General features: G+C 43.5%; 1 protein-coding gene across 1 annotated transcript in view; it reads right to left on the reverse strand.

Moving 5' to 3' along the window:
- Nucleotides 1–10,494, reverse strand: part of tlcd4b (TLC domain containing 4b) — a 17,846-nt gene extending 7,352 nt beyond the window's left edge. Inside the window, exons 1-3 of the mRNA XM_046033635.1 lie at nucleotides 10,101–10,494; nucleotides 7,049–7,201; nucleotides 5,222–5,311 (exon numbers count right to left, since the gene is read on the reverse strand). Of these exons, the coding sequence (XP_045889591.1) occupies nucleotides 5,222–5,311; nucleotides 7,049–7,194 (236 nt within the window). The 5' untranslated portion in view covers nucleotides 7,195–7,201; nucleotides 10,101–10,494. The remainder of the gene's footprint in view (nucleotides 1–5,221; nucleotides 5,312–7,048; nucleotides 7,202–10,100) is intronic.
- Nucleotides 10,495–10,895: the final 401 nt, after the last annotated feature.

Below are 10,895 nucleotides of genomic sequence, written 5' to 3' on the forward strand. Positions count from 1 at the left end.
CACACACACACACACACACACACACACACACACACACAGTATAGCGGCTCACCTTACCCACTGGGTGACCCTGGGCTCACCACTGTCACAGACTATTCACCACATGAGTTATATGAAAAATATGCATACTGCATTTCTTTGCATCTTCATCAAGCAACTTTGCACATAACTCAACAATCATGAATTTCTTATTGGCTTGGCCACGATGTTCTATTTTTATTTGTGTTCATGTCTGTTTCACAAGACAGCGCTCCGCCTGTTAACTGATCAGTTGTATCACTTTACCGCTGCGCTTAGAGTGAAATGCAGCAAGCAAATGTAAGCTTGGATAACACCCAGCCTAACTGATAGTGTGAGTCTGCAGGCTGCCGTCACAGAGTCCAAAAGCTTCTTGATAATCACATCAGTGTGATCCAGCCTCAGTTAATTAAATGTACAGTGAATCTAAGCTCCTCTGTCAATGTATGGTTAACTGACTGGAATTTGGCCTAGAAAGAGATATGAAGCCTTTCACACAGGAAGGGCTACAATAGCCCACAATGGGCCTCATGTAATAACCACTCATGAATAGATTAGCTCTGAAGTGGCACCAGTAATTTAAGATAACTTGTTGCATTCACTTATTTTCTTGTACTTTTCTTCTAGGTACAGAAAAAAAATTCGAAAGTGGTCCAGGCTGTTGTATGAGTGTGCTTTTCTCCACAGGGGGACAAATATAACAGCATAGAGCCTGCAAGATTTATAATGAGTTAAACACAATGAATTAAGACTTTAAGTATGTTATAAAAACGGTCAAAATCCTAATGTAAACGTTGCACATCATGTTTTTGTTTATTCTTCAGCGGGAACTAGGGGTGAGATTTTAAACTCAGTTTTAATATCAGCCAACAGTAGTATGATAACTAAAGATTTTGTTAATATTTGCTTCCCCATGAAATCACGTGAGGTGGTGCATTGCTCCCTCTGGCACCATAATTTTATAGGGGTAATTTGAGATTTTTACAGTGAGGCTGTGTGTTACCTGAAGTAGATGGTGATCAGTGTGTCTCTAGTTTGGAGAAGCAGAGAGTTGTACCGGCACAATAGCTAAGCAATGTACTTCAAGTGTAGGCTATGAGTTTAATATTTTCAACACTTTACCTTGCTGTTGGCAACCATTTCCTTTGGAACTACATTTTCTCTTAAGAGATCAGCTGTTTGCGTCAGAAAGTATGAAATCTTACTTCCCTTTTCTAAAGAATAGAAGATGGTGTATGCTTGTGTTTTTCCAGGCTGTTCATTTAAAGACATGTCCTGGTCACCACGTAGATTTCACGGTGTTGCTCTGAATGATTTGGACTTGTACTGGCTAGTTGCACTGCAGCATTGAGACAACTCTGTGTTTGCCGTGATCACTTCTCTGAAGAGAATTATGTTAAACCACGGCCAAATAAGCCAGATAGACATCTGCTGAAGAGCACTGCTGTAACCAACCATCAGGTAAAATAGCACTAAAGCCCTACAAACCAGAAAAGCTGAGGACCCCGTCCATATCACTACATTGCTTAGCTTTGAATCCTTTACAATTCTCTGCTTCTCCAAACTGGGGACACACTAACCGCCATCTACTTCACTGACTATGGATAAATACAGCCGCACTTCAGAAATCCCAAATCATCTATTTAATAATATTCTGTAGTATGTGTGTGATGCACCCAGCTTTACGCTGTGCCATTTTGGGCTGCCTGAGACAAAAGTTGACAATCATGGGAGAAATGCGCTCAAATCTTTACACTGTGAGACACGTCCACCAATGGCTAAACCAAGGGTAAGAAATGTATGATCAAAGAAAGCCCCAAGATGTAACAGATGCTACAACTCAGGTCGACAAACCGATCAGAATACGACATGCAAATTATGCAGAACACACTCGCTGGCGTTACATTACATAAGCACCAGTTTTAATAAAGTTCAGTGAACAAACACAAGCTTGCACACAATCCAAAATAAGGCAGGTGAAACATTGAAGAAGTTTGTGGGAAAAACCTTGTGTAGCTGTGAAGTCACAGATGGATGACACAAAATGACAAGGTTCCTCGGCACTTGTACTTTTCTTCGATTTACACTGGAGTAGGGCTGCAGCTAACGATGATTTTAGTATTCGCAGCTTCGATTCATTGATGCGTCGTTTAAGAAGTATTTTTCTTGGCGGCGCCGCCCCCCCACTAACTCCCGTTTATAGGTGATAGATATTTATTTGTCCTTTTAAATTCATAGTGTGTCATACAGCAAACATCAGACCAACAACCAGACAGCTGCTTTACAAACATCACCTGAGTGCTATACAAGTTAGACTAAAGGCTCGTGCAGACTACAAGACTTTCAGCGTCGGCCGATGGCGGTGCCATTCACACAACTTCAGTCATATGACGGCAGTCTTGAAGTCGCTGTGGCGTTCACACTACCTGACTGATCGGTAACAGGAACACACACACACACACGCACGCACGCACACACACTACACGAGCTGACAGCTGGTGTCCAAGAAAACACACGTGAAATGTGAAACGAGCGATCCTGAACACGAAACAGCTGTTGTTGGTTATTATAAAGATGTCGATTATAAAGAAAGAATATGGGTGAAAGGATGGATTAGCACAAGCAGGTAGCAGGGATTGTCTGAGCTACAGAGAGAGCTGCAGGGGAGTAAAAGTGCAGCTCCCCGACACCCAGTTAACTCGTGACTGTGAGGTTACAACTCACGGCCCAAAAAGGAGAACAAACTCACATGTGTACATTTTCAGTTTAGGACTGCGGCTTACTTTGGCTAGCCTTCAACTCAACAATCAATCAGGATTTCAGTTAAATGCTAAAGTTGCTGTTACTTTGTCTGTGGTGACATAAGTTTCATTTACGGTGAACAGAAGGCAACATTACAGAGTTGTTGTTTTCTTTAGCTTGAAATAATCCCATACTTTGGACGCCTCTTCTTTGTCCCTCGCTATTTTCTCTCTCTTCCTCCACTTTGCAAACAGCTCCATCATAATCACGTCGTGTTCACAGCGTAAGCGGGATGTGCGACAGTAATAAATGTCCGTGCGAAACACTGTGCTGTATAGTTACATGTATGAAACGAAGCATCGATGCAAAGAATTTGTGTCGATGCATTTTATCGATCGATGAATCGTTTCAGCTCTACACTGGAGTGCTACAAATCCACCACGCAATCTGACATGCCCCATATTGATACTTTTCAATCTGACAGAATCTCATCCCATTTCACACAATCTGACATGCAATAAACTTACACAGTTGTTGTCACACAGTGTTAAAGCGCCTTCAGAAAGATGTTTTAAGCCATCATACTTCAGATAAACCATTTCTCCTTTATTTCAGTCCCAATACAGCAATGAGATGGTGTTGACAGATGTAGTAATTGTTTCGAGCCCTCCTTCAAGCTCTGTGGTGTGAAATGTGTTTTATAGCTCATGGGTGGCATGTTTTTTGTAAATGAATGCACAATATAAACATTTGCAGGCGTCTGTTATGCTGATGATCACAGACACACACCACCTAATAAACAGGTGGCATTTATCAAGTTGAAACAAGACATTTACATTGAGAGTTTGGTGTCTGACTTGAAACGCTCACACAAACAAGCCTCACGAAAAAGAGTAAAATAATTTTAGGATAAACTCTTGCAAATGTGTCTCAATATTTTAAGTTAAATGTTGTAAATCAGGTTGACCTCAATTTAACACAACTCTATATTTGGTATCTGTGTTAAGTTCAAGTCCAGAGAAGCCAATAAAGAAATGAAGCAGAAGTGGGGTGGTCAGACAGAGCTTGTTAACTCAATGGATTATGACCACTCGAGCACTATTGAAAGCAGCAGAGAGAACAATGCTGCTGTGTGACAGGTCTTAATGATGCTGTAATACAATCAGATTGACTGGAGAATGCATGCTTGCACCATTCTTGTGTTGCAACTAGATGATCTTTAAGGCATTAGGTTACTTATGGGGATTGGCTAGGTGCTGGTTGGTGAAGGGGATAAGATGAGGAGGTGGTGAGGAAATAAACAGGCAGAGCAAACTGCAAGGCTCAAGCTGGAACACCAATATTACGCTAACACAGGAACTATTTCCACAGAGAAATCACCTTTTCCACGTGGGAGCAGAAGGAAATTATGTGGCCGGAAAAAAGTGCATAAAATCCTATTCCGAACATATGTATAGACAAAGTGGCTTGGGGAGGAGGAAGATACTAAGTATGTGAACACTCAGCAGATCAAAAATGGTAGGAGGAGGAGGGAGCCCCCATCTTTCTTCCCCTCTTGACCCCCTCCCACTTTCTCTTTTCTCCCCTTTGCTCGCCAGCGATGCTGACCAGGGCCAACACAGAGACAATAAGAGCAAGGGAGGTATGCTGCAGTGATTCGATGGCCAGAGATGTGGGGTACAACAGCTAGAGGCAGGAGGAGGCTCATGGAGGGCTGGTGGTGTGTGTGTGTGTGTGTGTGTGTGTGGTGGGGGAGAGTGAGTGAGTGAGTGAGTGAGTGAGAGAGAGAGAGAGAGAGAGAGAGAGAGAAGGGGGAGGTTGGCAGAGGTCTAGGCTGCTGCTGTTTGCTCTAAAAAGGATCCTTGTAGTTGTTGATCCTTCTAGTCTGTCTGCTAGAGAGGAAGTGAAACAGAGGGTAAAGGAAGTGCTTAAGAAGTAAAAAAAATAGTAAGAGTAAGAATATAAGGCAGAAGAGAGAGACAGAAAGCTGCTGAAAAATGTTTAAATGACAATGAAATATCAGGGAAGGAGAAACAGCATAGTCCACAGGAGCAGAGAGAGTAGAAGATGGAGAGAAGATAGTAAAGACAAGAATCAAAGGCTAAATCCACTGTATCTCAACTCTCTGGAGACTCCCTTGACACACTGGATCCATCTTCTCCCCTTGCTATCCTTCACTGCCACCCACCATCTTGATCGCTTCATCTGTTTCGTCCCTTCCCCTATGAGCTAGACACGGCAGATTTTTTTCTCTAGAAACGGCCGAAGCATTCGCACAACCTTTTTTTTTTAGCCTGCCAGAATGACAACGTATTATGTGTCAGTGTTTTTGCTTTAACAATAACAGAATTGCTTTTGTGTTAATGGGAAGCATTTATTTGCATGTCACACATTCTCCTGTCTTATTTCATTATATGACATTGCTGTTGGATATTTCATTTATGGTTTCTGTTCCTCTTACCAGACAGGGTTGGCGTTGACTGCATCATCGAACCACAGGATGTACAGACAGAACAACCCCACAATCAGGGCGTGCACAGTCGACACCAACCTGGAGTAGGACAGACACACACACAAATAATCAAAGTAACATGATGACATAGTAATAAGAGTTTTCCGTCAGCAATTGGAACTAATGGGGAATCATTAAAAGAGGGGGGGGTGCTCATGTCTCCGCTGTCTTGTTAAATGTCTGCTCATGCTTGCATACGGTATATAATTACATCCATGTTAATCCTATGTCCAGGTGAGTGTAACTTTATTTTATTTTATTTTTTTTTTAAATCAGGCCTGACACAGCATACCCTTGACCTCTGGTGTTGTTATCTGGGTCAATGAAGAGACCCTCCAGAGGTCTCTCATCTACCATAATCACAGCTCCTCTACTTTCACCGTGCAGCGTCCAGGGTACAGCTATCCCTGTCCACGGGCTGCAGCTGCTGGCCTGAGCCCCGGCCAAGACTGGCTCTACGGATCAACTACTGTATGAGGGCATGAGTCCATTATTACTGCTGAATCAGAGTGAAGTGTCTAAAAATGGAACAGCCAATAAGGAAGTTGGCATAACTGAGTGTCAATATAGCGGTCTGTGTAGACTATGTAAAGGTTCTCTCTGGTTCTTGTGTTTGTATTGAGAAGTTCCTAATTATATTTGAAAGAACGCACAATTGAAAAGAAGAGAACAGACAGTAGAGAAAAGACACAAGGCGAACTGACAAAGAAATTAACAATGTTAACAGTTGATACTGTACAGCTGTGTTCAGTACTAGACATGGGACCCTACCCTCTATTTTGAAAGGCTTTCTCCCTTCTCTACATGCACTTAAGTCGTTGTTACATAAACAACATACTGACACACTGAAAGCTGGCTGTTATGAAACGGTAGGCCACTCTGAAGTGAACCATCAGTGCTTGGCCTTAGACTTGGTTTAGATTATTCCATGGTCAGTACACCCCGCATTTTCAAATATTGACAGTAAACTACAGTTGTATGAATGAAGGATTATCTGTGAGTACTGGCAGACAGCAAAATAGGCAGAGAGAAAAAATAGCCAATAACCAAGAGTCAGAGATGTTATGCAACCACCAATGGTTGGCCCTCTGAACTTTATCCCTGAGGTTTCTGCTTAAAACGTAAAACCGTTCTGTGCTCGACCAGTTGTTCACATCACAGATGTAGTTGTGTGGACTGATGCAGAGTTGGCCCCGTGGAATGTCGAGGTTCGCCTCAATGGAGCTGCATCACCAAAAGCACTGGTGTTTGCTTAACAGGTTAGTTTTGTCAGGACGTCACAGCATTGCAAAGTTATACAACAATCCTATTCTATGTAAAAAGTAAATACAAAACAATCACACGAAACAACAAATTGCCGGTGGATGTACTTTCACTAAAGTCTGTCCCGTCCAACAGGAGAGAGTAAAAAGTCTATTTTAAGTTACCACAAATTAAGACAAACAGCGAGAGACAGCTAACCTGGCTCGGTCTAAAAAGGTAATACAATCATGTCATCTCATCAAACTCTCTGCAATAAAACAAAATATCAAACTATTGCTTCAAACTTGCTGGCTGATTTTTATGGCTGGGTTGGCTGGATAAAGCTCATTTGATAATTAGAGATCCTATCTGTATCGCAATGCAACCAGTCATAAATTAAAACACCTTTTGTAGAGTCAGTCCAGCTTTTGTTTCCACATGGTACAAAAATGAAACTGCCAGAGCATTTATAGGTTAGATGCAAAGAGAAAAAACCTGCCCACAGATGGGTAGAAGTGGGTTCCTGTTACACACCTGGAGTTCCACTCAGTGAGCTTGGTGGAAGGCAGCCGTCCGTAACCTGGTGTGATGGTGAAGGAGAGCCGCGGGCTGACCACTGAGAAGAGAAGCTGGAAACCCACGAAGCTGCCAGCCACCACGGTCAACTCTCTCGTCTCCATCACTCACCTAAACGCAACGGGGGAGGAGACAGGGAGGGGTGTGGGCAGAACACAGAGAGGGTGATGCACATGGACAGGTTCAATCGATGACTGTCAGTCATCCTGGGCAGTGCCAGAAGAGGAACTGAGGCGGCGGCGGTGAGAGGGTGAAGCGGCACCCTGTGTGGTTCATCCAGTCCACATCGAGGAAAAGAAGAAAGGGAAAGAGACAGAAGAGGGGGAAAATATAAGCCGAAGACATGGGCTGTCTAATGCAAGTGACAGGAGAGCTAGACAAGCAGGGCAGTTTATAAAAGGGGAAGAGAAGATGAAAGGCACAAGAGACGCACTAGAGTTAAGGACAAGAGAGGGAAGAGTGGCAATACAGGAAAAAAATGAGTTATTGGGTGTTGTGAATACAGTATGTAGCACAGCATTAAGATTTGGAATAATAGGTCTTCATTACTATGCACATTTTGCAAGGGGATTACAGTGAGTTGTTTAGGACACACCAAAAATCCCTGAGAAGAAAACAAAGGCAGAGCGAGGAAAGAAAAGAGGATTGTCAAGATAAAGTGAAGGGTTCAGATCATGAGACAGAGGCTGTGGACGACTGTGTAACACGTTTGTCTTCAACAATGCCCTTTATTTTGCCCATACCCACGTTTAAATCAGCGGTACATTAGACCTTTGGGTCCTCTTTTAGATTTAGAAAGGTTATCAGTGGTGGAAGTATTAGCCAGAGACAGAGTCGTCAAAGTGGTGGACCGATACACATTTAAACTAATGGGAACTAACACAGACCCTTGATGGAAACACGCACACATACGAAGTGTAAACACCGAGTGTACACCAAGTAGGGTCAACAAACTAGAAGTCTGTCTTTTCAAATGACAGGCAATCAGTGGACATGGACTGAAATAGCACCCTGTTTGCAAAAGCACGAACTGCCCTGCCTCACAAAGTGGATTTTCCATTCACTCCAGATTGACGTTACAGCTCGGACAGTAATCTTATCGGTTTTCTGAGCTGCTTACATTCAACAGCAAAAAATTCTGATTTCTGATCCACCGGATGTCTCAGGGTGAGGCTGGAGCATCATCAATTCTCCGGCCTCATTTTACAGATAAACAAAACATGGAGCAATAACCTAACTTCTAGTACCTACTAGAATAAAACCAGAGGAAAAAAGAACACCAGAAACATGGGATGCTTAGGTGAATCCTCATAATGACCTCTAATTTGTTCTTTAACAGCAGCTATTATGACGCACTGTGTTTGCGCCAGTCTGGACTCTGGCCTGATAAATGCACTGGAATTCTGATTACACCACAGAAATTACGCAAGACATTTAAAACCACTTATTCCTAGAAAACTGACTATTAGGATTGTGCAAGGTAAAGATTAGTACCGATGGCAGACACAAAGGTAGACATCTTATATATTGGAGCCATATTTTTTGTGAATGCATTCTCATTGCAAAGCAATCAAAGCACTTCACCCTCTGTGAAGCACGTGCCACGTTAGGCATGTAACCTACAAGTTCTATTTTTACTCTAAAATGTCCAATGTCAGGCATGCATATTGTTCCGTACACTACAAGAAAACAAAGCGCAGGAACAAGCACCTCAAGACAAATTCAACAAGATGAACCCATCAATTTAAATGATACTACTGAGATTACAGCTTTGCTCAGAGTCACCAGAACAATGTTCCACTTGAGCGCTAGAAACATTCAAAACAACTGCAGAATAAACTTCAAAATGGATCCAAATAGAGAGGGCGACAGCTTTCAAAACACACGTTTCCCACAAATCAAAGCAGCTGTAAGATGTGCAACTCCTTGCCTGAGCTTTCCAACTCCCCATTCACCAGAAAGCTGGCATGTTCAAACGGGGAAGCTGAGGCAGGCAGTACTTCCTGGAGGAGCCACACCACACTCTCATTGTCCCCCAGCAGCAACTATGCACATTCCTGGGCCACGTTGATCATATGCAGCATGTGCCTGAATAATGCATTGGCATTCTTCACCTGGCAGGCTGGTTCACACTGCCCCATGGGAAGACGCAGCACACAGAGCCGCCTCGCTGCGGCTGGCAGCCCCGGGACAGGAGAGGTGCTCTGCCGTCCACGGTCGACCTTGTTCCGCTGGACTATCCTGCTGCTGTCAGCAGACCATGACCCCGTGACATATCGACCAAAGATGAATAATAGCGGTTCAATTTCCCCAGTTCCTTTTGGAAACCTAAACCGGCCCAAATCTACCGCATTGCTACACAAGACCAATGGGGTTGTCTCGTTCTGTAGCTTCCCTTAAAGCACAATCCCCGGCCAGCCTGATCTCACCAATCTCTGCATGCAGGTTGGGTCATTACATGAATACTGAGAAATGGCTGGTGATTATTGCCGTTTGAAACAGAGTCTCGCAATAAATACACCTTCCCCTTTGTGATTTGTGCACCCTGCACAAGAGCAACTGGCGTGAGAGGTACAAAGTAAAGGCTCTATGTGACAACAACTGGCCTCGCCTTGATAAGCCCAGTATGCTTTACACTGCGTGCATATGCAGAGTAAAGCATTGTAGACAGTTAACGTTATTGGGAATGACGAGCAACGTGTCAGATACCGTAAATATCGGCCACAGCGTTACAATATAAGCTAAGCAGGTGTTCCTGGACTGGTTGTAACAAGCAGCCGCGGCCAAGACGCAACCCTGTGGATTTCAGGAACCAAGTTGTTCGTTCAAGACTGCTAACGTTACGTATACCGTTGTAGTTGCTGCTGCCGCCGCCGACAAGACAAGGGAGGAACACAGCTATTGCAGTCCCACGATTTGGACAGTAAAAGATATCTGAATTGTAACACAACATGCGTTAGTCAGCGGGTTATATTTGATGTGGTGGAAGCAGTAGGGAGGGCTGTGTTACCTGCTATCCGTCGCATACGTCTGTGTAGGCGGATAAGCTCCCGTTTGGCCGCCGTCTTCTCCACTTTCTTACAACTTGACGTTAGCTAGCAAATCGGCTAAAGCGATACAGCCCGCTGGCTCTCGCTGTGCGACCCCAAGAAAGAAAGAGACAAAAAAAAAAAAGAGAGGCTCCTCTGCTACGCGAACAATGCCGCGTCCCAACAACCATAACAGCCCGGAGAAGAATGGCTTTTCTCAGCGCTTTGTTTTCTCACGGCCATGTGTTTCGAGTTATGAGTCCGACAGAAAAGTTTTTTACGCGTTTCATTTTGGCGTTGACAGTATTGACCAACCGGTGACGTCGACACGTCCCCTCCCCTCGCCTCGCTCGTGCACACGCCCCCGCGATGTAACGTTACTGTATAGATAAATACAGCACGGTCCACTATATCGCCTGCTCCCATGGGCGACACCCTCGACAAACAAAGGCCACACTGCAATAGCCTATTATTGATGATAACAAATCCGTATTTAACATGAACGTTACATCTTATCACTCTGCAAACCATGTTGCTCCGTTTTTTGATGGCCTACCTTTTCTACTGTTTCCATTTGTTTCCATATAATATAAATATCTATTAACAGACTCTTGAAACTCACTTGAGTTATATTTTTGTTAGTATTACATTATGATTATGAGGAAACACAGTCCAAACTTTAAAAATCAATCTGATGCATCACCATTATACAACCACACAATTGTAATGTAACAATGTACACATTGTGGTGTCTGTGTGTGATTATTTAGTCCAAG

Source organism: Micropterus dolomieu, linkage group LG02 (assembly GCF_021292245.1).
Source record: "Micropterus dolomieu isolate WLL.071019.BEF.003 ecotype Adirondacks linkage group LG02, ASM2129224v1, whole genome shotgun sequence".
NCBI classification, from domain to species: Eukaryota; Metazoa; Chordata; class Actinopteri; order Centrarchiformes; family Centrarchidae; genus Micropterus; species Micropterus dolomieu.